Source organism: Pleuronectes platessa, chromosome 6 (assembly GCF_947347685.1).
Source record: "Pleuronectes platessa chromosome 6, fPlePla1.1, whole genome shotgun sequence".
Taxonomy (NCBI): Eukaryota; Metazoa; Chordata; class Actinopteri; order Pleuronectiformes; family Pleuronectidae; genus Pleuronectes; species Pleuronectes platessa.
The window spans coordinates 5191094-5219046 of NC_070631.1; the positions used below are offsets into that span (position 1 = coordinate 5191094).

General features: G+C 42.4%; 3 protein-coding genes and 1 long non-coding RNA gene across 14 annotated transcripts in view; 3 read left to right on the top strand and 1 right to left on the bottom strand.

The window, feature by feature from the left end:
- The window catches only part of rap1gapa (RAP1 GTPase activating protein a), a 39863-nt gene extending 29786 nt beyond the window's left edge, over positions 1-10077 (top strand). For 4 of the 9 annotated variants that reach the window (XM_053425658.1, XM_053425659.1, XM_053425664.1 and 1 more), the window contains 14 exons: positions 509-609; positions 775-904; positions 1870-2025; positions 2114-2185; positions 2300-2386; positions 2497-2637; positions 3973-4104; positions 5413-5490; positions 6462-6571; positions 6742-6861; positions 7021-7150; positions 7255-7366; positions 7798-7877; positions 8457-10077. In XM_053425658.1, coding sequence (XP_053281633.1) covers positions 509-609; positions 775-904; positions 1870-2025; positions 2114-2185; positions 2300-2386; positions 2497-2637; positions 3973-4104; positions 5413-5490; positions 6462-6571; positions 6742-6861; positions 7021-7150; positions 7255-7366; positions 7798-7877; positions 8457-8555 — 1548 coding nt within the window. In that variant the 3' untranslated portion in view covers positions 8556-10077. The other 5 variants (XM_053425661.1, XM_053425662.1, XM_053425660.1 and 2 more) reach the window with 5 other exon arrangements.
- A 2721-nt stretch (positions 10078-12798) lies between these two features.
- On the top strand, positions 12799-22043 carry LOC128442994 (uncharacterized). 3 transcript variants are annotated; one of them, XM_053425674.1, is made up of 5 exons: positions 12799-12884; positions 16955-17715; positions 17838-18007; positions 19604-19708; positions 20841-22043. In XM_053425674.1, the coding sequence occupies exons 2-5, from the start codon at positions 16993-16995 to the stop codon at positions 20893-20895; spliced, it is 1053 nt and encodes a 350-aa protein (XP_053281649.1). In that variant the 5' UTR covers positions 12799-12884; positions 16955-16992; the 3' UTR covers positions 20896-22043. The 3 variants fall into 3 exon arrangements, with proteins under 3 accessions (XP_053281649.1, XP_053281647.1, XP_053281648.1); XM_053425673.1 differs by adding an exon at positions 16713-16824 and having other exon boundaries at positions 12852-12884; positions 19604-22039; XM_053425672.1 differs by having other exon boundaries at positions 19604-22038.
- Positions 20856-23268, bottom strand: LOC128443052 (uncharacterized). The gene is made up of 4 exons (XR_008338930.1): positions 23196-23268; positions 22989-23117; positions 22639-22754; positions 20856-22519 (listed from the first exon to the last, which is right to left on the bottom strand). It is a non-coding gene; the product is annotated as an uncharacterized LOC128443052 (long non-coding RNA).
- Positions 23269-23791: 523 nt separating this feature from the next.
- aurkaip1 (aurora kinase A interacting protein 1) lies at positions 23792-25952 on the top strand. Its single transcript, XM_053425727.1, has 4 exons — positions 23792-23902; positions 24846-24951; positions 25033-25496; positions 25654-25952. The coding sequence occupies exons 2-4, from the start codon at positions 24900-24902 to the stop codon at positions 25768-25770; spliced, it is 633 nt and encodes a 210-aa protein (XP_053281702.1). The 5' UTR covers positions 23792-23902; positions 24846-24899; the 3' UTR covers positions 25771-25952.
- The last annotated feature ends 2001 nt before the right edge of the window (positions 25953-27953 follow it).

Here is a 27953-nt window from a genome sequence, read left to right on the forward strand (position 1 = left end):
TGTCTGTCTGCGTGTTTTTCCGCGGCGGGCTTTTGTTGTCCGTATCGCTACTCCACGTTATGACAAAAGATAATCAACTCTCCATCACAGACGATCATTATTGCACGAGCCTTCCTGAAGCCTATCTCTAGAGCTCCTGTTATCTGCTGCTGTAATTGATCGAAGGCACCTCTGTCGTCTCGGATGCAAATGGGATGTTTGAACAAGAGTGTCGAACACACAAGGGACACACTTTACCAACCGGCTGCCTGTTATTAACCCTAATGATCTGCTGCAGTAAGAACACACCTTATATAAAATACTCACTGTGCCATCGCTGCAGGTGAAGCATGCAAATCTTTGCTCTTTCAGCCAGTTTTCATTCTCAATCATCGTCCTGAAGGCAGATACAAGTGGCTCTGAAACTGGAACGTACTGTACAAACCATGTGTGTTTTTTAACTTGTAGGTGATAATATAATTTGCTTCTCTTAGCCTTGATGTTTATGAAGCTTGTTCTCATGTTGCAGACTTCAGAGGAAGAGCTGTTTGGCAACAGTGACGAGAGTCCGGCCTTCGTCGAGTTCCTGGAGTTTTTAGGAGAAAAAATCGAGCTGCACAACTTTAAAGGGTGAGGACCTGGCTGTGGGTCGAAGGCAGTTCATATTTTATACCATATAAATGTAATAACAACTTCATTCTACATGATATGAGCGTGGACACAGCAGTGGTGCCCATGCCTCTGCAGTGAGGCTCGGGGAACGTCCTGTTTACACTTGTGTCTGTGCGCTCGCAGCTTCCGTGGAGGGCTGGACGTGACTCATGGGCAGACGGGAGCAGAATCTGTCTACTGCAACTACCGCAACAAGGAGGTCATGTTCCATGTGTCCACAAAGCTGCCGTACACAGAGGGGGACACCCAGCAGGTACTGTAACACAAAACCAGACCAACACACCTTGCATGATTCACAGAGAGCAGTCAGACTGGTTCCCTCTGGGGATTATAGCTCCACACTTTGCATGCACCTCCCCAGCCGCAGCACACATTTGCAAAAAGGAAAAAAACAAAACCTACGGGAGCCGACATTAATCACTTTAAATGTTATGCCTTATTGTCTGCTTATGTGAACAGCCGTCCTCCCTGGTGGTGATTTAAAGCTGAGCTGCAGCACTGCTCTGCTCAGGCAGCCTCCTCCTCCTCCTCCTCCTATTCCTCCTCCTCCTCCTCCTCCTCCTCCTCCTCCTCCTCCTCCTCACCAATTCATGCAGATACTGATTGATTAGCTCAGGATTGCTCACCATTTGATCCTCCTGCTTTGCACAAACACAGATGAGGCAATGTTTATATTGGGTCTTTGATCACTGGCTCTGTAGAGGCCATCAGGGTGTCAATAGAGGAAACAGCGCTCCCTGGTGGTTCTTCATAAATACTAATGCTTTCAGCTGGTGGCAGGGTGAGGGAAGAATGAGCAGTGATATTTATAATTTGTGTCATCTGTTCGCATTATGATTTTCAGTTCATCCTCCCTCTTAAACACGAATAAACTCACCATCTTTTCTTACGCTGGCACAAAAGCTGCTTTCAGAATCAGACATTCACTAAACTCAAGATTTTTTAGCTTTTGTGAAAGTGTACCCATTTGGCACTGCACTGTGACATCATTGGTATTAAATAAGGATAAAGTATTCTTGGAATTAAACATGGCTTTGTCAAGAATTGGAAGGAAACACAACAGAAGAGATGCAGTGCCACGTAGAATTAAATATATATAAAAAACACATCTTCCAATGTTTGACACAAGTAGTCTTTAAATGTAATATCACTGTTTTGCAGAGAAGCATGTGCACAGTCACTACCCTGTTAAACTGCTTTGTCTCCGTTGTGTTACAGTTACAGAGGAAGCGACACATAGGGAACGATATCGTGGCCATCGTGTTCCAAGAGGAGAACACTCCGTTCGTACCGGACATGATCGCCTCCAACTTCCTCCACGGCTACGTCGTGGTCCAAGTGGTCAACCCGTGTTCTGACAATGTTCTCTACAAGGTGGCCTGTTTTCCCATCTTCCTCTACTCGACTTTTCTTCGTGATATAAATCACGATGCCACTTCATCCCCTCTCTCTGTGTTCCCAGGTGTCAGTGACAGCACGGGATGACGTTCCTTTCTTTGGTCCGGCCCTCCCAAACCCGGCTGTCTTTAAAAAAGTAGGAGAAAGAAAATCTTGTAGACCTGAACCACTGCATCCTCTCGCCACTGCACCTTTTTTAATCTTTTCGTTGTCCCCCTGATGTCTGGTCTCTCTGATCTTCTCCTCCCAGGGCCCTGAATTCCATGAATTCCTTTTTACTAAGCTCATCAATGCAGAATACGCCTGTTACAAAGCTGAGAAATTTGCCAAATTAGAGGTGAGTTGTCGAGAATGTCTTTTAAGAATTCAACAATGTTGCATATCAGGCCAGAACCACAAGAAAGCATCCTTTGATTCCCCTTTGTTTCATGTCCCTCTCTGTGGAAGGAGCGAACGCGGTCGGCTTTGTTGGAGACGCTGTACGAGGAGCTTCATGTGAACAGCCAGGCCATGATGGGACTCGGAGGAGAGGACGACAAACTGGAAAACGGGAGTGGAGGAGGAGGGGGGTTCTTCGAGTCCTTCAAGGTAACTGGAGGCGCGGCAGCAGAGGCCGGGGCTTCAATTTCTGCTTCAACGGAAAAGGCTTGAGAAGCTAAAATATCTAGAACATAGTCCTCAGTATAGATTTGAAAGATTTATTTACCACAGCACTTAGACAGGAGCAATGTTTTTTACAGAAATTTCAGCCGGATCTCTTTCTTATTAAATAATTTGAAATTTTTCTTTCGGGCAAAGTGTTACATGAGAAGATTGATTTGATCTCTGTCTATTAAATATGAAGCTACAGCTTGCAGCCACTTTGCTTAGTGAAGCATCCATCCATCCATTCTTTACTGCATCTGGAGATGGGGTGCGGTGACAGCAGGTACAGATTTCCTTCTACCCGGTTTCCATCTCCTCCTTGGGCCGTCCAGGCCAGATGAGATATATATTACATCTTCAGCATGATCTTGGTTTCCATTGTGTCTCAGTCATGCTTTTCACAAATCCACAAAACCTGACCCCCACCTGTAATCCCATAGCAAAGAAGGTCAACTGTTCCACACCCAGGCCCAAAAAATCTTTACTTTACAAATCAAATTCCCCCATTTTCACCCGATCTTCTCATCTAACTCTCTGCAAGAAAGCAAACAAGTATATTTCCCAAGAAAGTAAAAAACTGGCTAATACTTTAGTAATTAAAGTGATCATGTTTTGTAGCAGGTGTTTCTTCTGTGGATGTAACTCTTAGTCTTTCAGGATTGTCCTTGTCTCTATGCTGCAGGCTCCCAGAGATTTACCTCCTCAACATCTTATAATCTGAATGTAGAGTCGCTCTGCTGCTCTGTCCTGCCGGCACACACCTCTATTGGCTTTCCAGCTCTTTCTAGCTGTCTGGTGGTTCTGTGCATGCTCCTCTGATCAGTCACTGGGTATTTGTTAATATAATTCTGTCCTCACATCAGAGAGACTGGTTTTCCTTCTCCTTCCGATGCCTCTGACTCTCCACTGTGTCGCTCGCCTGCAAAGAGGGGACCTGGGCTTCTGAACTTCTCCTGGCTGTGTTTAAACTCAGTGTGGTCAGATGTCTGTGAGCCACTTGGCCCTTCTGCCCCCCCCCCCCTCTCTTCTCTTACTACCTAAACATTATGACTCATCTGATCCCCCCCCCCACCTCGGGCACTAAAGCTTAGCAGTGTTCTCTGTCGCTTCCTTGTCTGTCAGGATTAGCATCAGGTCAGTGCTCTCTGCCTGCAGTGGTCAGTGTTCGGGGACAACCCCCGGGCTCGTCTGGGTCTGTACCTCCGTGCAGCCACGCAGAGGGGTCACAGGGGTCAGCGCCATCTGAATGTATCTCCTCCTCCCCGTCTCTCTCTGTAGCGGGTGATCCGCAGCAGGAGCCACTCTATGGACGCCATGGGTCTTGCTCTCAAGAAGCCGCACACATTCTCCACTAGCCTGAGCGGCAGCTTAACCCACAACCCCGCAGAGAGCCCCAAATTCCCAGGGATAGTAAGTACAGTCCCACTCCTGCTGGTCTGGAGTGAGGCGAGTCTCGCTTCCTCTACTTCCCCCCCCAGCGACTCTACCAGAGTTCATCCCCCCCCCTCTTCCCTCACTTGCCTGCTGCACTAACGTCTCACAGAGAAAGGTCGCACGCTCGGTCCAGTGGAGCGATTACGCTCGGGCCTTAAACCTGATTCTCTAATAGGTTCCACGTTGTGTGCTACCACGAAGTCCAGTGACTCTAGTAGAAGTGGAACAAGGTGAATTTCTACCCTGGGTTGAAGCTGCATCCAATATTTAATGTTTTTGTGTTCTCATTATTTAAATTCCCCATGCATCTGCATTTTTCAAAGTGTGCTGTTGAATTCTAATGAATGCAGGTTGAGTGTGCGTCAATGTGTGTATGTGTGTGTGTGTGTGTGTGTGTGTGTTAATCTGCATTATATCTTTGTGAGGACTATTTGAGCATACGGAGTGAGGGCATATTGGGAGAGTGACAACATCTTGGAAGTGTGTGTGTGTGTGTGTGCGGGAGTGTGAGTGTGTGCAAACATGTGTAGTGTGATGTCAGCCCACTGTGTGATCACAATGTTTTTTAATCGGTATTATGAATAAATGAATATATCTCTCATTAGGGGAAAACCCACATTTGTATTAATTTGTTCAGAAAACCTTTTCACCTTTACAGTTAGAAGGTTTTCCCTCAACAGCATCTGGCTGCTTGTTTGGTATGACTGTATAACTAAGGGAGTGTGGGTGTGCAGTATTTTATGGATATTCTCTGATATGCATTGATATTCAAATCACCATTAAAAATACCATTTCTCTCTTTTAGGCACCGAACAGGATTTTCAGTCTGTTTCCTTCCAAAATAACGAATCATTTCTATTAACCCAGCAGCTTTGATAATGAATACAAGTGTGGCCTGCTTCTGCTCATAACCCTGATGTGTTGATGTGAAACCTGATGAATAACATGTTGTATGTCCTCAGCTGTGGTTTCTGTCTCTTCTTTGTCCTCCCTCTCTCTTACGGGCGAATGACTCACATTCTATAACTGGCTGGTCGTGTCTCTCTCCCGTTCAGCTGCCTGTGTCTTTACCCATGGAGCCAGAATATCTCTCCCTCCTTTGTGTTCTCCAATTAACATGCGCTTTGTACTTGGTTTTGAACGTGACATGACTTAACTGCATAAAACCGCATTATGTATTCGTATCTCACGTTTTCTCTCCCTCCCCCTCCCCCTTTTGTTGTCTATCATCATCCCTCTCTCTCTCTCTCTCTCTCCTTCTCTCATCTCCCCTGTGTGGCTCAGTCGTTGCTTGTCCCAGGCAAAAGTCCCAGTAAATATGGACGTCGAGGCAGCGCCATAGGGATAGGAACAGTAGAAGAGGTTCATGTCTAATTCTTACTTCTCTCTCTCTCTCTCTCTCTCGTCCTATTTGCTTCTTTTTTTTCTATTTATTCTGCATCATGGTCAAACACTTTTATTCACATATTTCGATCAAACTGATCAACATGATATGGATTTTGTGCTGCAGATAGGATGAGTAACATGCCAATCTGTGATAAAAGAAAAGCATATATATATTATTATTATCATTATTATTAATCTCCACATTTTCACATTGATAATTCTGTTTTTTTTTAATAGTTTTACATACACTACTACATAGAAAATATCTGCAGTAAATTATTAACAGCACAAAATAATTTCTTTAGGCTTCACCCTAGAGTCTATTCTATATTTTATTTTATTTTCCTATAGAATTTGCCCACCTTCTATTGTCTTTTCTGCCTATACTCTGCATTTTAATCCACTATGCTTAATTCTGCATTTGTTAAAAAAAACACACACAGTCACATCATGAAAAAAAAAGACCCCTCCATCTTGTTCTTTGAAGCCACGTCATATAAAAGGCTTTTTTTCAAGTTCTTATTTTGAGAGCTTTAAAGAGCGAGATTGAATGAACAAAGCAGTCACTGAGAAAGCACATTTAGTGGGAAGGCCCCGGAGCCTTTAAATCCATCTTTCATCTCCCACTTTACTGCGCTCGGCTCTGGCTGGAAGACTGGCACCAGGGCTTGACATTAAGCTGCTAAGTGCATATTTTAACATTTCTTTTCATCATAGTAACAACTGGAAGGCTGCGGCGTTAGTGCTCAGCCCCATGCGTCAGACTGACATGTGTTTTAGCATTAATGCATTTCGAAGGGAGCTGTCAAAGTAACAATTAGTGTCACTCAGTAGTAGAGGAATAGATTGATAAACTCCTGAGATTAGCTCAATGCTGCTCTGAGATATTTAACGTATTAGAAGTATTTTATCTTTGACTCTGACAGCCTCTCTCCTCTCCTCGGCAGTCGTTGATAATCCCGGGGAAAAGCCCGACCAGGAAGAAATCAGGTCCGTTTAGCTCCAGGAGAAGCAGCGCCATCGGTATTGAAAACATCCAAGAAGTCCAGGAGAGGAGGTGAGAGAGGTCACCTGCACGTTCCTGCTGTATTTCTAATGTCGCCCTCTGATATCCTGTCTAATTAACGCCTTGTAACTAGAGTTCATAGTTTTATCGTTTTTTCAATTTTGCACATTTATCTATTTTCTCCTTGTTTTATAAACTTATTTACACGTCTTTGGTTTCAGTCGAGAAAACTCCCCAAACACCCAGAAGACCCCCGACAGTGGCCACGTCTCTCAAGACCCCAAATCAGACAACTCATCCGATCAGAGCTCCCCCGAAGCTCTCACCACCGCTAAGATCAGGTGTGTATGATAGAAAGGTTACGCCCACATCACGTTGGACACACACGTGTTTGTGTAACGGCTGGACTATCCTCCACTGCAGCAGCATGTTGAATGACCATGTCTTATGAGATAGAATCAGGTTGGGCTGATCCGGAGTGTGGTTAACCCAGGGTGTAGTTCTTGTCTCGGTGGCAGGGCCCCGTCCATCCCCGAGGGTCACGACCTCTCCCGCTCCTCCTCCAACGCCAGTAGCTTCGCCAGTGTGGTGGAGGAGAACGAGGCCACGGAGGACTACGACACAGGCCTGGTGAGCGATCGATCCGTGTCCCCTGTGAGACAACACAATCATTTGTCTTTCGAGCTGTTTGTCTTCAAGTCCAACACGTGTGTGTTTCGCTCTCCGCTCCACAGGAGAGTGTGTCGTCTGCGGGGACGCCGCACAAAAGAGACTCCTTCTCCTACACCAACTGGCTGGAGGACAGCATGAGCAGCACCAGCGGCAACAGTCGTGCGAGCTCCCCAGGTGAGAGAGCAGGAGGGGCAGGTCCGGCAAGTTGTCACAAACCATCACAGGACACTAGTCAGGCTGTAGAGGAGAGTAAGTGGAGGTAGTAGTAATAGATATAGTAGTGGTAGAAGTGAAAATGTCTCGGTGCTCTATAGAAACATCAAAAACTCAAATGTAATTTTATCAGTATTACTGGATTCCTACCAACATTATTCATTATTCATTATTTCAAAGAAAACACAAACACACCCAAATAAGTAAAAATAAGATTTCTCCATAATATCAAGAAAATAAATTAACATCTTTCCTGCTTTGTTTGTTTGTGTGTTTGTTACTAAAATACGGTTAGAAGTAGACGACTTCAAATGTTTGTTGTGTCGATTCAAGCAAAGTGTTAAGTTACCGGAGCAGAGTTGGACAACACACAGTTTTGACTTGTCCTCCAGGGCCTGGTAAACCTGATCGAGGGAAGGGGACAGACATCCGAATCAAACTGGAGCGACCGCAGGATCATCAGTCCTCATCGGTTAGTCACTACCCATCCTCCAGAAAACAGAATCATAACTCCCTTCACCTCCAGATCCTCTCTGGTGCTCTGCTTGTTTGTAGTTTCTGTTGATGATCGATGCAAACTGGCGATAAAACGTTTTATTCTCTTTGATTGAACTGACCAGTTCAGCTTTACACTCACAGTGAAGGAGCTGCAGTGATGCTGTGTTACTGTATCTCTGCTTTACTGCCCTGTGGTGCTGTAATGCTTTACGTGTGCTAATGTGCAGCTCTGCTCCGTTGGTGTTTTATCGCTGTTTGTGCATCTCTGTGTGCAGAACTGTTAGCTCCGCACAGCCGGTTGTGTCCTGGATCTCCATCTTCAGGTTAGACCTTCCTCAAATACCCTTCTCATGGGTCAAACAAGGGACAAAGGGACCAGAGACTTGATATACAGTTAAATGATACCAAACCAAATGCTGCTTGTAGACCTAAACTGTAACTGCAGGTGATTTAAGTGTCGGAATTATAAGACTTATCAGGATGACTGAATACATCACATTCTCTAGAGAGTTTTTCAATCTAATGAACATTTGTTATTCTCTTCTTCCCAAAGCCCTCCCATAAGTCACTGCCCCTCGGGGAGATGAGACGAGTGCAGGCGTTCGCCGTGAGCAGAGATGAGAAGGAGGAAGATGAGGAAGAGGAGACGTAGGAGAGGACGCAGGTGGATTCTGGCCTTTCCCTCTTCTCAGTGAGTGACAGGGCGCAGGAATCCAGAAACCTGGAGGAGGACACTGGGAGAGCACGACGCACAAAGAGGGGCCAGCTTTTGCACAGTGTTGTTTCCTTCCACTCTTTTCTTTGCCTGTTCACACAACTGTTGCCTAGTTGTATGTTATTATTTTATTTATAAAAGATATGACTTGGGTTTAGTTGGTCTTGTTAAAGCCTCAATGTGCTGGCTATACAGGGTAAAGACAGTGCCACTGATCTCTGTGTTGACATGATGGAAAGGACTTCTTCTGCAACAGAGACTCAGTAAAGACCTCTAATATATAAATAAAAACCAAATATTCAGCATCAAAGATGATAGTTTTATAACAAAGATATCCCATGTGATGTAGAATCTATCTGATGGACGCTGTTAAATGTGAGTATTTTCTAGATGAAATCCACATAGATAGTTGGAGCAAAGTAATTATTCTCTTTCCTCTCCTGCCCCCAAAACTCCAAGTTTAAACTTAACACCACGAGTCACAGTAAAGAAAGACATGTATCATGAATTAAACGAAATGGCCTTAAAACTTCAACATGCAATGTCTGTGTCCCTCCGATTTATTTTTTACCTCCCGTCTCTAACTCATGTTCTGCAGCCATAATGGGACGGCAGTATTCGATTAAGATGAAAACAAATATGTCCAGAATCATTTTAAAGCACACTGGTTTCTTTAGATAAATTATGATGGTGCAATGCACCAGTGCTGTGTGTATAGTCTGCTAATATATGGATGTATCCATCAATGGCTGATTAAACTGCTTTGTCCGTCGTGTTTCCTGCTGTGGAGTCGAGTCTCTAGATTTCGTTCTATTTTTCTCCTCTAATATGTTTTTATTTATTGATTTGTTTCCTATTGAAGTGGCATTTGTGGCGTACATCTGTTCTTCTGTACCTCTATGGCGACTACACGCATCCTGACATATGGTTTGTTCTGTATGTGTTGCTCTGGAGTAAAATATAATGTTGTCATCTGTAAAGTTCTGTGTATTTCAGGGGTCAGATCTGTTTTCAGCGCGATACATCTTCAATGCAATCCAAACGAAATGGTGAATATTTATTTGCTTGAGAGAAAATAACTCAGAAGACAACTACTGATTTTGTAAATATTTAGTTGGAGTACATAGTGTATAATGTATAGATCATTGATTTCAGATGGGATTGTCCAACACCTCAAAATAACTGCCAAGTTAACAATTTATTGTTGTTGTTGTTTTTTTCTCATACACTTAAATTTGAATATTCTTTTGAGAAGATTTTGTAGAATCAAATTATTTTAAAAGCTTTTCAGACTGTTCTGTAAAAGGGAAACATCTCACTGTGTATCCTGCTGATCATTTAAAGTTGCCTTGTCACCAACCTGTGGTGTAAGTATAGATAGTGAAGAGGCAGCAGGATTTACAGTGAAATGAATGTTGTGGTGTTGTTTTATTGTAAATAAATGCCTAAACAACTTTAACAGCCTGTATTTCCTTTTTTCCAGAGCTTATTTTTTATCAGTATCCCTTGTTTATGTTTTTTTTTGCAAACAGACGCAGTATATTGAATCCCACATAGAGAAAATCCCTGCTGTGAAAGGCCTACATACTGTAGCTGTTCCCTTTCCCGCCAACTTAACGAAAGCGAGGAGAGAAAGCCCCATGAATAAATGATTTGATGTGGCTCCCCACAAGTGTGTAAAACTAGAGCAATCTAAAAGCAGAGGCATCCCTGGTTATGCAACTGTGCCAAATTGAAAAAAGAAACGTATTCAGTTTTAATGAGTCAAGAGAAAAATCAAACTGAATCGTGGCTTTTCAGATGCATCTGCTCCCAAAACACTAATGGACCAATTGCAGTATGTGGGTGGCTCTTCAGTTGGTTTAGAATTAAGAACTTTCACAATTTGATAAGAAAAACACAAGTAATGACATATTCTTGTTTCTGCTCTTTCCTGAAGACTGTGGACTGTTCTGATTTATGCTGATATGGGCCGGGAACTCATGACCTGCACATGGGTTTAAGTAAAAGAACGCCAGTTTAAATGCTAATAAACTGAAACAATAAGAATCTAAAAGTAATTTAGATTCAAGCAATTCCAGGCAAGTTTATTAGCTTGCATCTTTGTTCATGTTCTCCCAGAGGTCCTCTGTATTATTTATTCTATTTGTATTTTACCGCTGAGCCGTGTTCAGGCAAACTGAGGACACAAACCAAGGCTGAGTCAAACTGATGGTCTGTTACATGGACATGTTCAAAGTTAATGGTTCGTTTGCAGATCTACCATTACTACTGCCCTCCAGTGGAGTGATGAAAGCCATCAGCTTGTTTGGTGTATGTTGCTACAGTTAGATCCACACATGAGGGCTACTTGTCACTTATGAAAAGTCACAGATGAATATAGGTTTCGTTTATTTCATTTTATAGGTGTAGCAAAACAAGCTAAATAAATTACAGCAAAACTACATAATAATAATAATGCAACAAATTATAATAATAAGAATAATAAGAATAAGAATGATAATGATAAGGCTAATGATATAAATAATAAAATTTAGAATAAGAAAAATGTACTTAATATTATAATTATTATTGTTGTTGTTGTTATTTAGATATTAATAATCAGAATCATTATTATTATTATCATTGTTATCATTATAGGTATTTTAATTTGTATAATTATTATTATAATTATTATGTAGTTTTCTGCAATTTATCTTATTATAATATTATCATTTTTATTGATGTTGTTATAATAATAATTAAAATTAAATATTCTGTTGTTAAAGAGAAATGTTTAGTCTGGCATTTGTGGTTCAATGTTCTGTAATAAAACTACAGACACTCAGCTGGTCTGTCGTCTGAGAAAGAACCTGCTGTTTCCAGGTTTATCTAACTGTATCTCTGACTTTCATCTTTAATCCTTTATCTTCTTATAAAAGTCTGCATTCTATTGTATCTTGCTGAAAGCTGCAGAAATTCTTCAATCCGTGTTTTCTTCATGATATGATATGATTATTATAGAACTGCAAACACTTTAACAGCAAGTAGAGCTGCGCCCTGACTCAGAGTTAGTTTCGAAGTCAGTTGACTCAGTTGAGTCAAAGGAAACTCGGTCTTCAGTTCAGTTTACCTCTGAGTCTGTTACTATGGCAGCATACTTGTCTTGAGCTGAAGCCTGAAGATCTCAAACTGAGGTTTTATCTTTCCGATCATTCTCAGTCCTCATATTTCTCATGTGACACATCATGAACGTGCTCTGAGCTCTTCCAACAGATTCTTTGTGTTGCACTTTTGCCAACGGAATTTTCTATATAACATTGGTTACACTGAGCACGTTTCTATAGCAGCCGTCTGTCGTGCTGTCAGAAATGTGAAATGTTTACTTCACAAGTCACAGACTCATCAAAGAAGAATTCCACAGGGTTGCAGGTGTCAGTAGAAGCAATAATTCATTTATTTATAATGAAGCTTTGAGACCTGAAGCGCATGTCGGGTAATTTGATATATTTGAGGGTTCCCAGGTTTCGATTGAAGTGTCTCCACAGCCTTAATGTGCAGGTAGTCTGAAGCCTTCAGCCTGAGAGGATCCACAGCAGGACGAGCCAGAGAGGATCATGGGATCCAGAACCTCCAAGAACTCTGGGTCGAACCAGGACAGAGAAGAACCATCAACTCAACCAGTGGACCATCCTGATAACGAGCAGAGACAACATGTCACCCTCATTTCTGACTGGTCAGCAGCTCCACAGTGTCACATGTCTTTCTTCTATCAAGTACAAATGCAGAACAGAAGTTAATGTTTTATGTCGATCCTCCACCTGTGGCTCCTCCTCCTTTAACTGATGCTCCAGCTGTTTGTGTTCTTCAGCCTTATTGGTCAATTTCCGTTCTGCCACCTTGAACAGCTGTTTCACAGACTGACGGATTGCGGGGCACAGCGGATTTCACGACTGCAGGTTTACTGAGTTTCATGAAGTCACAGTTGATGCTGATCAACATCTTCTTGAGTTTTTCCTTGATTCTTGTTGTTCTGGGTTTGTACCCTCTGGGTTGAATGCACTTATTGTAAGTCGCTTTGGATAAAAGCATCAGCTAAATGAAATGTAATGTAATTTAATGTAAAGGCCATGTCCGCTGTGGGCGGAGCCTCTTTGGAAACGCCAGGCAGTTTGCTCTGCGGCTTCACTTTCGAATTTGTTGACCAATAAAAAAAACACCTGCTTCCTTCTCCATCAGAATGAAAACGAGAAACACCAGAAGAGCCAAGACGCGCACGAGAAGCAGGTGAGTGCGCCTTTGTCCTTCTGTAGGTATCAGGGACATTTGGTCCTCAAACGTTCAATGGACTGTGTCAGGGTTAGAGTTACAGTTTGAGTTAGTAAGTTTAGAGTTAGAGTTAGTTTTAAGTTTAGACTAGTTGAGGTTAGAGGCAGTCTATGCATTATTTGTGTGCACAAAACTATAGAGACAAGAGTGTGTTGAGCCAAATCGATCTTTAAATTATAGTTTAAAGATAGTTTTTGATTGTTTGATATTTACAGTTTATTATTGATTATGTTGAGCATATTTCTCTGACTCAGACTGCTGCTGAGTTTCTGAGAAGTCACGTGAGAGAGAGAGAGGGGAGGGGCAGAGGGATAAGAGGATAAGATAAGAAGTCCTTTATTAGTCCTGTAATGTTCAGTGTTACAGCAGCAGAAGACATTAGTAGCATGCAGTACCTGGGTGAAGGAATATAAAGACATAGAAGTACTAGAGGGGGGAGGGAGACAGAGAGTTTATAAACAACTTTATTGACATTCAATCTCCAACGTCTTTATAATAGGGAGTGTCAGAATAAACGATGCACAAACAATACAACTCACATTTGCAACTCTCAACGGAATTTAAACCAAACAATCCTATTTCATTAATTAATTAAATGCATTAACTGGTCAGTCCATTGCCAATCCTCATATCTTGTTTTAACTGACTACAGCATATAGTTTTTCATGTGTATGTAAGCAGATAAATCTGTTCTATCAATCTCCTATAATAGCTCACAAATGAAAGCAGGTTGAAATGGTTATCAGCAATAATAACTATAGATGAGAACACATACAAATATGTAAAATGCAGATTTTTGCTAAAGAGTATGTGGATAAAACTGTACCGGCCTTGATCAGACTGAAGACAGAAGCTGCACATGCAGATGTCAGCAAGCCTCAGTCCTTGATGTACCGGGCAGTTGCCTTCTCGTCTCTCCACCTCAAATCCCACTCATCGTAAGGGAAAAGAGACAGACCACAATTTAGTATCTTCACATCCTTTTAACAACAACACAAGCGATTCAGTATGATTTGCACACATTTGCACCCGTTATTTGCCAGCATTTAGGTTAGCAGATGTCTTTCTCCTTTAAATACCAGTCGTAATTTCATACCATGCATCATCAATGTAAAATTAAGTTTATTATATTCTAATAATATCTTTAAAGTTCTCAATATTGTATTATTTAGTCATGGCTGTATTAATAACTTGACAGTTCTTTCGTAAAGCAGTTTAACTGTTTGATTTTGTTTAGAACTACAGACCAATCCAATCTAGCTGAATCAAACAAGCAATTTCAATTCTTAATACTTTCTGCACAATTTCCCTTTCCCAGAAACAGATAAGTAAACAAATTGTCTCTTTAGCTCAGGTCGCATCCCATTAAAGAATTGTTTTTAAAAAACTCTCAGTCACCCGACGCCTGTGTCTCACAGGGGGGTTGTAAATTACAGAAATAATACCTTGAAAATACCCCTCATGTCGCTATGCTAAAGCTTTTAGAGGATTTATGTTCCCCTTGCACCCCCTTCTCTGAACAGATGTTTTCTCTCAGGGGAGCCAAGAAGAGGTCTGAAGAAAAACTTAATTTCATTTTTGTTCCCTTTCAGTCGTTGTTGTTTAATTTGAGGAAAAATCATATACCTCCTAATTTAAACCCTGACTTGTGCAATAGTCAAAGTTCCTTTGATACTTAAACAGAATTTAAAGTTGCCTAATCACTTTAAACAGCTCTCTCTCCTCTGTTTTGAGAATCTATTTAGATGTCGTTTGCAAAGTGCATAAATGTAGTTCTCATTATTTGTCAAAGTGACGCCACACACACAGACCACTGTTTGAGATGGGGCCATTCCTGTTATACACACACATCTGGGAGGTAGCTGCAAACAGACGCACACTCATTCTCATCCAACAGCTCAAGAGCTCATTCAAACCACGAGCATGCTTTTTGCCGCTATTTCCTTATTTCCATTATCTTAATTTTTGCTACCTTTTGAGATGTAAATAATCCAATGAGAGGCTGCATCAGACACTGTTCGTCAACAAATGTCAGAGTGGGAACAGTCAATTGAATTTTTATTTTTACCATCTCCAGTTATTAAAAACTGACCTCTGGTGAGGTTTTTACGGCCCATACTAACGCTCCTTCACTGAGGGCTTTCACTATTCAAATTCAGCGGCTCATTGATCAATTCCTTAACCTTATTTTTCTCTCATTACTCTTTCTCTTATCACTTTACATTTATTTATTTATTCAAATTGACCTGGGCCCAGGTTGTCCCAATTTTTCTCTATAACTCAATTCCTGTCTATGCCTTAGCAGATTGTAACACAATGGAATTACCGTGACTTACTGTTAAGAAATTGAGGCATTTTTCTTAATCCTGCACAGATTTACCACCTCATCTTTACAATTTAAGCTATTCTAAACGATGTCCTATCTTTACCTTATTTCATTCCTTATTTCATTATTTATTTAGCACTATCTTTACCTTATTTCATTCGTTAATTAATGTTACCTTTTCCCCCCCTTTATTTGCGACGTGCACTTCGCAAATAAAGTCAAATTTAGCACAGATCTTCTCGTCACACATCAACACAACAAGACACATCCCCAAAAACAGGTTCTTTAATGGTGTGACCCCGTAGCAGACACAGAACAGCTAAGTGAGAAATGCTCACCCTGGTTGAAGTCGTCTGAAGATGCAGCAGGCCTCAAATCGTCTCAGTTTGTGACGCCAATTGTCGTATCTTTGAAGCAGCAGTGTCTTGTCGAAGTTGGTGCTTGAAGAGAGGAGACGCGGACCCAGAACTTGCATCATAACAGAATTTATTACACAGAAGTTTCACAGGTCAGACGGGCTCCATGGTATGCCCGGAGAATTCACAAAGGCCAGATAGTGAAAATCTGGCTCGCCTCCGCCAGGCAAGTCCTTTTAAAGAGGAGGTGTTTACAACAGAACTATAGATAAAATGACGTAGCACATAGGGTCTATGTCCAAATTTGGACATGTTTTTAGTAACCTCAAGTTGAAGTCTCCCGCTAGGGAGACTATCTTTGCTCCTCTCTTAGCAGGTCAGATACTTTACAATAGGTCAAAGATCATTCCAAAGAGGGGGACAAATAACCCAAACACATGAAATAACACTTACGAAGCCTGAAACGTCAGAATCAAGTAATTTAAGAGGGTAGCATGCCATCATGGTATGTGACCATGTTAGAAAGTTCCAATAGCTGAATTTACGACAGGAGAAACATCACTTATGAATAAATAAATGCATTAATAAATACAGAACATGTACATATGTAAATGAGATAAGAGGTCCTAACCTCAGTCTCGAGCAGGATTGGTCAACTGAGTTATCCAGACAGATGCAATCTAGGGACTCCCCCCTAGAGCGACACAAGGTGATATCAGAGCTCGTTCTCGTGAAACAGCCGCTCAGTGACTCTGTAGAAGTGAAACACAGAGTCTCTCTGGTCTCAGCTGCTCTGAGATCAGCTGCTTCAGGATCAGAGCAGAAGCTGCAGCTGGTTTGTACCGAGCTGGAGTTTCTGTGTCCTCCTCCACTCGACTCTCACTGGAACTAATACACACTTATCACTAGTTCTCAGGACCTGATCAGGAAGTCACTGAGTGTTGGTTTGATTCCACAGTTTATCAGACTCATTGAAACATCATGAAAATGACACGTCAACATGTACAGTTCAACATGAGACACTCACAGTCAGGACTTGTTACCTAAATCATCCAAATGAATAACAAAAAATAAACTCTGAACTTTGAATTTGTTCATTTTAAGTGTGAACTGGCCCAACACTGCAAACAGCTACTGGACACCAGTCAGCATTGAAAGGCAGAAGTAGTAGAACTGGATCATCACACTGCTATGACCAATCCTAGATGATACTGAGGTTAGGATCGCCTTTCTCATTAGCATACAGACACAGAACGACAGAAATAATCAACTTCAATATCAACTTGTTCGTCTCTTTAACGTCAAACCTCCTCTCTCTGACCCGACGTCTGACCTTTGTCTTCCAGCCTCACGTTCATCTAACTGACAAACTCCAGGAAACATCATGACCACCGCTGACAAGCTGCTGGAGCAGATGTTCTCCTGGATCGACCAGAGGAGTCGCTGTGCAGACCAACTGGTCAAAGTGGCCGAGAAGCTTGAGTCCCTCAGGCAGAATTGCAATGGCGCTGAATGTGTGGGTAGCTCGGTGGCTGTGGGGGGTGCTGCATTGGCGATCAGCGCCGGCGTCACCATCCTCACCGGCGGAGCAGCTGCTCCAATTTTAGGTTTGTTGGGATCAATATTTTTAGGAGCAGGCACCGTCATCTCTGTGGGCACTAAACTCGTCGAGCACTTCCTGTCCGGCAGCACCATGAAAGACGCAAAGGAAATCGAAAAGACAAGCGACGAATTAGCAAATAACATTCAGCAACTGTTCGAGAAACTAAAGTCGGAGAAGAAGGAGGCGAACAGAGTCGCCGACCTGGACGATTTGGACAGACACATCCTGACGGACATCCTGAGAGCTTTGGCAAGACGAAGTGGAGTGAACATGAAGATCAACTTCAGAATGATCGGTGACAAGCCGAATTTGTCTTTTGTTGGAGGACAACATTACACAAACCTCAACTTTCCTATTATGGATTCAGTCACTGGAGTTTTAGCGTTTTTCACGCTCAGCGCAAGTGGGAAGAAATGTAACCTTCTATTTGCTAAAGGAGCTCAGCAGCTGATCAAGGAAATACCTGTGACTGGATTGAAAACAGTGCTCAAAGGAGGCGGCATGGTGAGATCAACTTCCTGTACACACACATTTATCTTATTTGATTCTTAATTGAATGTTTTTATGAAGGATAATTTGATCATCTGATAATTAATCCTTTATGATCTGTTTTGGTCAATCATCAGCTTGTGGGAGGAGTTATTGGAATGGCGTTTGCGCTTAATGACGCGATCGACAACTGGACAGATCTGATCAAGACCAACAACGTGACTGAAGCTAGCCAATCCCTGCGCGACACAGCCAAAGCGATCCAAAATATCTTGCAGGCCCTGAGGGATCGGTTTGAAGATATGAAGTAAGAGATTCTCAGTTTCTGTTCTTGCAGGTTTGTTTACTCAGGTAAAAAAGCTGCAGCTGGAGACCGTAGGTCAACACATCCAAACCACTTCTACAACGTGACCTTCACTTCTCAGCAGTTTGAGCAACATTTTCGACGTTGTGCTGTTACATCAGGTTAGTCGCAATTTAATAAGAAAAGCATCAGACGTTTAGTGCAGAACCTTCAATCAAAGCAGTTTGAGCTTTTCTAATATTTACATCTGCAAACTAGGAACCACAGAGCAACACCTTAATGCACCCTGTTAGCAGCTGAAGCTGTTTTCAGACTTAAACTGAAGACATGTTCCTGACATGTTCCCGACATGTTCTGCAGGTTCTGAACAAATGTGTCAGTGTCTCTGGACATTTTCTGGAGCTTTTCCTGCAGCTTCTTAGTAAAATGTCCGTCCAGAAGAGTCCAGAAACTCTACCAACTTCCCCTGGTGTTACAGCTGCTTTGTGATTTAAAGGCAGTTTTGGCTGAGCTGTGTCCCTGAAGTTCAGACTCTCCGGGTTCATGGGCCATAGGATGATGAAGCAGAAGTACTTCACGTTCAGTTGGAGGAGGGACCCCTCCCACCAATATAACCTTCTATCTTTTCTTTGTTTCAACAACATAACTTTATATCGACAACCAATGATATTTCAAGTGGGAGGCCGCACCTCAAAAGATGAACACAAAGAAATGCGTGGAGATACCCCGCTGTTAAAACACTGATTTCTTCAGGCTGTCTGGACAGCCTGGATGTAAGCTCTGACACAGAAGTACTAGGCCGCAATGTTGGAGCAGCAGCCAGAAGCCAATCAAATGTGGCCCTGCGACAACACCTGGTAGCTAAACTCGACACCTTGGAGCAACAAGCTTGTGACCAGTCAGGTGACTCAAGTCCCTGCAGGGCAACATCCTGGACACATCCAGCTTGTATGCGGGTTCTAACACTATCAACACAACTAGTCCTAACTGCATCGTTGTCAACTAGTCATGCATAAGTGGGTTAAGCCCGGTGCAGTAATAAAGCACTGGTACCTACAGCAGATATGCAGCAGGGGGCACTGTTGTTAGACACACAGAGCTTGAAGGAAACATGGTCAAACAACCAGATTCAGATACTCTAATAAAACTAACCCAGAGTTAAAAAGAAATGTCAGCTGACCTAAAGTAACAACAGTATGTATAAACATCTATAGCTACATAGGCGTATGGCTAACGCTAGCAACGACAGGGTGGACAAGGAAGGCAGACGACAGTCAGAGACTTCTCTAAACATCTTATCTCTCTCCCACAAATTGACATGGGTTGGAAAAAACATGTCCGCTAAAATTAATCGCCTAGTTGACTACTTTGTAGGAATAGTTGACACCTACTAAACTGCAGTAATCAGGAATGCCCTCGCTCTTACAACCAACTGATGATGGACAACCAGTCCTCTCAATTCACCCTGCTTAAACAATCGTTTAGACACTAGAACAGCAAACACACATTTGAAAAATCCACTAGGAGTTTTACTTCCCATTTCAATGTAAAATGCGTTTGGAGTCGTGCTAACTGGACCTTCTGCTGTTTTATTCGCAGGCAGATGCTCAAGAAGATGAAAAAAGAACAGCAGGAGCAGGCGAAAGCTAAGCGCAGCATTGAAAACCCAGAGAGAACCTCTGAAGAAGAGAGAGAATTAATAAGGTATGCCATTAAAACATGCCAGATTGAAGAGGTGCGACAATGGCTGGAAAAGGATTCAGAGTCAGAGACTTTCAGCAAACTTGTGAATTTGTTTCGATTAATGAGAAATAAAATCATCAAGAAGACAAACGAGGACGAGTCTGATGACGAAGACGAAGTCGAAGTTGAAGAGAGGGAAGTTGACATCATCTTTGTGGCTCATGGATCGATCAGCCACCCCAAGATTAAAGCTTCCTGCCTGCTACCTCTGTCCAACATCAAAGACGTGCTCCTGTATTCCCCCTGGAACTGTCTCCTCACTGCTGCTGCAGCGTACGGCATCACTACAGGACTCATACAACCTCAGGACAGAAAGTTTTACTGTGTTACAGGAAGGGGCTGTGAAACTCCTGATGAAGGACACCGGCCCAGGAAATTGCCACCTGGCTGGAACTCAATGAAGAAAGCAATCAATAAATTAATTCCCAACATCATGGTCAGTACTCTCGAGGATCCAAAGGATCGTGCATGGACGGCTATTATTAATCTCACAAAGGAATTTGGTGGACCAGGGAGAGGCCGCATCGTCATCCCGTTCAACCTTGGTGGTCTGAAAGAAAGAATCCCGTTCTACATTGTCACCTGGGTCATGTCTCTGGTGCTGTCGTTCGTCCGGATCAAAGCCACTGTCCATCTCGCTGCCTGTCTGGGTGATGGATTTAGAAAGCAGAAGTTTCCCAGGACGTTCCTGGAGGATCAGTACTCCTACACTATAGACGACACCGGGATGACATCTCAGTCCATGTTGAACATCACCCACCCCGAACTGTACAGGAACCTACAGGCCATATTTGATAGGGTTAGGGTTCTGTTCCAGCGAAGGTTTGTCTGAAGCTGAACTGATTTCCAAGTTCAATGAATCTCTGAGTTTTTTAACACGTTGGTATCAACAAACAATCCCATTTTAATCTGAAAGATGATTTCCAGTGTCGGAATCGTGTTCAAGATCTACGATCAATTTGAGTACTTGTAAAAAAAAAAAAGGTTTGCAGCTGGAGTCACTGAGCCGCCAGAAAACCACGACCTCCGTTTTCTCCACTGATCAGATTCACACGTTAAAAATCCTATTTTCTGTGATCTAACCCTAATGTAGGGCGGCTGTGGCTGACGGGGTCCAGTGGTCGTCCTCCAACCAGATGGTCGACTGATTGGATCAAATGTAATATAATGATGTGAAGGAGTCGGAACGTGTCCGACATGGTCGCACCTGTAATGATACTCTGTATTATACATGCTTATGTAACCACACTAGTATCTGTGTTTATGCATATCACATGTGACAAGATGTCTGTTGGTGACTCACTAGGTGCCGCTCTCACCTCTTTTTGTATGAAAGAGAACAACCAACAATGTTTCTTGGTCTTACCCATCTTCACGTCTGCATGCTGTTAGATCGGTTTGATTGTCTTTGCCAAAGAATACGTGCACTTAAAAGACAATTAGGGTATTTTTTTCAGAAAATGATTTCCTCCACACACCTGAGCAGCAGGTCCCTGGTTCAATTCCCGACTGGATGGACCAGCGTTTAATTTCTCTGACCTCAGTCAAAAAGAACAACAGTCAATGCTAGGATCACCTCCACCAACCAATTCTATGTCCCTGTGACCTTTGACCACTGAGACTCATCAGTTCATCTGAGTCTAAATGTACATTTGTACCAAATTTGAAAGGATTTTCTGATCTCCTGCCTGTGCAACATCAGGAGAATACGCCCCCTTCTCACTCAGAAGGCGGTGCAGGTTCTGGTCCAGGCTCTGGTCATCTCACGTCTAGACTACTGTAACTCCCTCCTGGCAGGTCTACCTGCTACTGACATCCGACCTTTGCAGCTCATCCAGAATGCAGCAGCACGACTGTTTGCCGTCCTGGCTCCTAGATGGTGGAATGAGCTCCCCATCGACATCCGGACATCAGAAAGTCTACACATCTTCCGCCGAAAACTAAAAACACACCTCTTCCAACTATACCTTGAGAAAAAAAAAATAGTGACAACTTTTTGAAACTAACACTTTAGTAGCACTTAAATCGCACTTACTTATAGCACTTTGTAGTTTTGCTTTATTTTGAAGAAATTGTACTTTCTTGATTCTTGTTGTCCTGGGTTTGTACCCTCGGGGTTGAATGCACTTATTGTAAGTCGCTTTGGATAAAAGCGTCAGCTAAATAAAATGTAATGTAAAAAATAAATAATCGGAAAAAAAAGGAAAAAATACTTGTACAAGTACAATGTAATCTGATTACTTTCTGGCATGCAGACCCTGATGTATTTGTTTCCAAGCTAAACTGGTCCAACCTCTGAAGGAGCTGAACATGATCAGACACCAGCACAATGAAGAGATGAGGAAGACGTGCTTGTCACATGTTCATGTGTCACACATACTCAATCACCTCTGAAACTCAAAAGCAGAATGGAAACACTGTTCATACCCTGAACCATCAATAATCACTTTTATATTGTTATACAATTTAATAATGATCAATTATGAAATCTGTCATGACATCATTAATCCCACATGATGATTACTCTGCTAATATTAGTTAGTTGTAGATTCTGTCTCTAACCTTATTGGTTGTTCACGTTAAGCATTGCTACATGATGAGGTCATGATGAGGTCACGATGAGGTCATTCCCATGACCTATCAGAACAGTCAAGTGACATTATAGGTCACAACCTCTCAGAACAGTCACATGACATCAGATGTCAGTGACATTTCCTTCAGCTGCAAACGTCTGAAGAAAATCCTTCAGTTCAGTTTCCATGTCGTTGTATCCTGAAACAAAAAAACACAACAAACAAAATGTGTAGAACTTGTAGTTTTCCGTGTGGTAGTTTCTCTTGCCGTGGATGATCTCGAGCTGCTGCGCTCTGTTCAGGTTGTCGAGTACTGACATCAGAGGGTCGTGTCCTTGTTACGTCTGTTCGTTGTTCTTTCCTTTTCTTTTGTAGGCAAGGACGGTGTCCCACTCGTCCAATAAGAAGGACAGATAAGCTTGTGACAGACGCTCCTGAAGACAGACAAAGATCAGTTACACACTGGTCCGTGGTTGTGTTCAGTTTTTTTAGGTTCTGAGAGAAACTTGGGGGAAGGTCTTAACTTTGTCTGCAGAACGCACAGACAGGAAGTAACACGTGATGATTTGATGATGATTTGAAGACTCACGTGCCAACAGGTCATCAGGGATGTAACACTCATGCTGACTTCATGAGTGCGTCACCTGATGGAAATGTAAGCTCGTTACCTGGCAGGTGGTGCAGGAGCAGAGTTTTGAGCGCCACCCTGACGGCCAGAACAATGCGCCTGACCAGAGTCTGTTCTGACCAATCCTCGGCAGTTCCTTCAGTCTGCAGCTAGACTCCACCTGATCCACCTTATAGATAGATCATTCATCAATGACTTGGATCAGAAAGAATGGTTGAGCATGTCTGAACCAGTGGAAGCCTCTCACCTGTGGTTTGTCAGGCACGTCTGTGTTTGATTCTCCTCCTGTTTCCTCCGTCACCTGAGCCGCTGCACCTGGGGCTGAACAGGAAGTACGTCACATGCAGGAAAAACATTACAAGTCTGCGGTGAATCAGGGAGTTACCTGCCAGGACATCAGCATAGGTCCATTGAAAATTCCTCCAGAATACGTACATTTTCACCACTTTCTGATTTTCTGCAAATTTTGTCAAGAATTTGAGAATGTTAAAGCCCTCAAAAAAACAATTAATTTGCCTGAAAAAAAAAAAAAAGCATCAGTCAGTGCCCGTCAGTGCTCGGGCCCTAACTACTGCTACTACAACTATAACACCTAATACCACTACTACTACAACTACTACTACGTCTACCACTACTACTACTACTATAATACTACTACTACTACAACCACTACTACTTCGACCATTACTACTACTACTACTACAATTACTAATAGTACCACTACTACTACTACTACTGGTACTACTACTACTCCTACTATTACTACTACTAATACTACTACTAATAATAACATTAAATCAAATCATCTCCAATTGCTCGGCTTTTATTTGTCTGCTCCTCCGGAACCTTTCTCTTCCCTTAGAAACAGGAAACGCAGTAAATAAGAGTCGCACCAGCCGGAAGTGGGCTACTGAAGTCACATTGAAGAGCAGGACCTCGGTCACAGTTATAACGGTAACTTATCACAACTTAGATACAATAACATTTATACTTTATTCATGTTGCCTCGTTGTTTATATCAGAACCATTTGTTAATTTCTTTTTTGTAGCGATACTATCTCGACTTTCACGTCCAGAGCGCAGCTACATTGCTAGTTAGCATTAGCATCAACCCAAGAATTACCTCGCTGTGACTTTGGCAGAAACTACAACATTTCTTGAATGTTTGTATTCAGACGTCCTGCGTGTGACGTGTGTGGATGTAATGGTTGTTAACGTGTTTAATTAAATCTGTAGCAGCCGGATAGCTGCTAGCATCGTATGATGTTAGCTCACAGTCTGGATGCAGCTGACAGTCATGTTTATTGTGAGTTAAGTCATGTGAGAGTTTCTGACAGCGGAAGACGATATTCTTCTAACAACAACTTCATGTTTTAGTTGTCATTAGGATTTTCTGTCTGTTAATAACCAATCAGTTTATTTTCTAATAAACATTAGCACTGATTCATAATTGTTTGATTTTAAGGTTGTTGCAATTTACCACACATAACAGGATAATGTAAAGGTTATTATAAGGAGCTTACTGTAGTGCCACTGCACCTCAGCCTTAAAATGAGCCAGATAAGGTAGAAGCAGAGCACAGCTAGATGAAGGCTCCAGGGTAGATCCAGGACACACAGAAACTAAATACACTGTCATCAGGCCAGGAGTAACTGCAGGGTTTGTCTGGAGAGTGGGACCCCGGATATATATTTCTTAATTTGGCAGGAGATGGATCCATCTTGTAACTCAAACTTTAGTTAAAAAATTTCGTGAGATTTTGCAGTTGTTGATATTTTAATGCACTTGTTGATCTTTCAATATTACAAGTACATGGTCCAAGTTCTCTCTGGCCCATGGTGCTACTTTAAAATATATGTTAGTTGACTAACACTCAGTAATTTGCTCACGTCCACAGGACAAGTGACCAGTCCATTCATTCCTGATGACTTTACGTGGATGACCATCAACAATGTTTACTTCTAAGGTCGTCCCCTGTCTAAGTCTACTACGTAGAGCAACTGGTAAGCTGGAACATCTTTCTACTTCCGCTTCATTTCCTCAGGAAGTAATAACTCAAGATTACATCATTTCCTTTTACCCAGGTGCACTTCCCACCCATGGAGAGTTTCTGAACCGATGTGTCCAGCCGGTCTTCCCTGCTCTCTCCCTCTCACTCAGACAGAATGTCAGTCACTACTCGACAGCAGCAGACAACACACCACCTCCCCGATGGACACAGCTCGAGCCAGAACTGGACGAGGCCCTCGTGCCACGTAAACTTTCAGTAAGTCCTCTGGAGAGCTGGCTCTCCCTGCGCTACTCCCTCCCTCCCCTGCCGGAGTCCGCCCAGCCGCTGGAGGACATAGACCTGCTGGAGGAGAAGTTGCTGCCCCCCATCTGTGTCCCTGTTCTGGAGGATGACTCTGGCTCGGTGACGCCCCTCAGCTGTAAGAATGTTCTGAAGATCAGGCGGCGGATGATGAATCGGCATAAATACAGGAAGCTGCAGAAACGGATTAAGTTCTTGAAAAGGAGAGTGCTGGAAAGCAGGGGAAAGAAAAAACAGGTGAGTTTGTTCTCTGGAATTATTAAGGCCAGTAAGGGTCATATTTTGAGGAGACTTCTTGTCTTGAAGTCTTCTGCATGTAAACACAATTTTCCATAACCAGCAGAGCATGAGTTTGCCTCTTTAACATGGCCGACTCTGTCTTCTTGCTGTACAGAAACGATTTGAGGACGATCTGAGGAGGATTTGGACGCGAGCCGGACTGAAGAAGGCTCCAGAGGGATGGAGCGCACCGAAGATCTTCGTCAAACAGCACGGGAACAGAAGGTCGTGACAAACATCCACGGTGGTTTCGAGACTGAGTCGTATCCCTCACACTGGTCGTCTCTGTACGACACTCAACACAAAGCAGTTTAAACCGTCAGCCTCAATTTGTGTTTCACTGGTGTACAACGCTGAGTACAGTCATTTTTGACAAAGTGTACGTGATCTAATAAAGAGCTTTTACGGTCCAAAGCGTGGTGTGTGATATTTTCTGCTGACTGGTTCAGAGTAGTGTTTATGAGCAGTTTACAGTTTCCCTGTTCTTACTGTGGGTGGCAGTATTGTGCAAAGTCTGACATATTTGTCAGGTTTTATAGCACAACTGAAAAGATTAAGTGAACTCTGGTCAGCAACAGGAATATTTTCACTTCCCCTTCTACGTTTCGTTATTTGTCTATTATTAAGCTTTATATTACTTACACTTCCCTCTGAGTGCCAATCTAGTTTTTAGATTCAATTACTTTGTTCAATAAAATCTCATCAGGCCTTGGATTATAATGTAGGACGAGTATTAGGGCAACAGTGATGGGAAAAAAATTGCACACTCCGAGAATAAAGGCATCGTTTTATGAGAATAAAGTTGTAATAGAAAGAGGGGACAGTGCCTGTGCTGTTCGCCTGCATGGACAGTCCACTCTCTGCCTCCAGCCAAATGTGTGGGAGACAACACAACGACCAGAGGAGGAATCAGAGGAAGAGTTCTGATGTGGAATTTTTGCGTCAGGGTCAGGATTACGTAGCAAAACCAGAGCCTCAGCTTTGCATTCAGAATGTGAGAAAACAGGCCGAACAGCTGGTGATAGAAGAGCTTCAGAAGAGGCTGCTGGATGTTTCACTGAAGCTGTTGTTCGGCCTTGAGAGGTTTTCAGCATCAGATGATAACATCAGATTCCAGTTACGTTATGTCATACTCAACTTGCTCTCTCTTGTGGCTTTAATGTTTCAGAGCAAGATTGTGTTCATATTCACCTATAATCATATTATTCTTATATAAATTAACTTAATTTATTTATACTATAGACCTTTGAGAGTAACTCTTATGTGGGGAATACAAGAACACAAGAACATACATTTTATTTATAAAGGCAAGATAAGGAGGTAAAAAACAAAGCCATAATAATGAGTTAAACATGATTGAAAATTATACTCACTCAATTATTTCTGGAATAAGTGCAGTTCATAGTCAAATTAATAGTTAAACCAGGTGCTTTAAAACAAGCAAATCATTTAAGCCAGTTCAATGCCACTCTCCTGCAGGTAAACATCAATAATGGGTTATGCATTTGATTAATGATAATATTTATATGGATGACAGCAGCCTGTAGATTCATCAGCACCCTAGAGAGCATTTACTGTCTAATTCAATCTGACTAAACACACATGGCGACATTTATGATGAATAGACAATTAGTTTAGTTACGACTAAAACTTGATCGTTTCAACATTTCACTGTCAGCAGGATAATCAAAACTTAGGTAAAAGTTGTGTGCTCATTATTGTGCGACGCTGGTGTATGGACGTCTCCTGAGAAATGTAGAGCCACGATGCCAAGTGGGTTCGGCAAGTGCTCTGACACACAAGTGCTTATTGACTGTGCAGAGATGAGAGGTCAGATCCCCTCATCTTTACTCTTACAGAGGGAGATGGTTTCCCAGTATAAATCCCACCCTACCTTACAGGGAATGATGGGAGTTTCTTTCCTCCTGGGTTTCTGGCTCTGTTCCTCTTCTGGAAAAAGCCGTGGCTGTTATGGTGGACAAGGGATTCAGAATCGATGACCTCATGCCCTGCAAAGTTTACAGACCACCATTTCAAAGTAAAAAGTCACAGCTGTCTCGTGACAAAGTGCTGGTCACTCAGGACATTGCACGGCAGAGGATTCATCTAAGAGAAGAAACTATTTCCACATATTTCTCCTCTGACAGTTTCCGGCAGCATCAACCAGCTTATTGCTGTAACCTGCCTCGTAGCAAACTATCCAAACAAGCCAAAGCCAAAGAAGTGACTACGTGTTGACCTCACTGAGTCAGCCTCCCTTCTTCCTGCCTCACAAACAAATACATAAATATACTTGTCTCCAAACAGCAGACCACTAGAAGGTTCAATATAGAACTGCCCACAGTCCTGGAAAAGTAAGGGAATTTCAAAAAGAAAAATTTGCAGGCCTTGAAAAGTCAGAAAATCATTTTGTTG

Bases quoted from the DNA above. Each gene is read 5' to 3' on its own strand.
- LOC128442994 (XM_053425672.1), top strand. From the start codon at position 16,993: ATGACCACCGCTGACAAGCTGCTGGAGCAGATGTTCTCCTGGATCGAC. The intron at 17,716-17,837 runs GTGAGATCAACT...GTCAATCATCAG, and splicing joins TGCTCAAAGGAGGCGGCATG to CTTGTGGGAGGAGTTATTGG. The intron at 18,008-19,603 runs GTAAGAGATTCT...TTTTATTCGCAG, and splicing joins GATCGGTTTGAAGATATGAA to GCAGATGCTCAAGAAGATGA.
- aurkaip1 (XM_053425727.1), top strand. From the start codon at position 24,900: ATGTTTACTTCTAAGGTCGTCCCCTGTCTAAGTCTACTACGTAGAGCA. The intron at 24,952-25,032 runs GTAAGCTGGAAC...CCTTTTACCCAG, and splicing joins TCTACTACGTAGAGCAACTG to GTGCACTTCCCACCCATGGA. The intron at 25,497-25,653 runs GTGAGTTTGTTC...CTTGCTGTACAG, and splicing joins GCAGGGGAAAGAAAAAACAG to AAACGATTTGAGGACGATCT.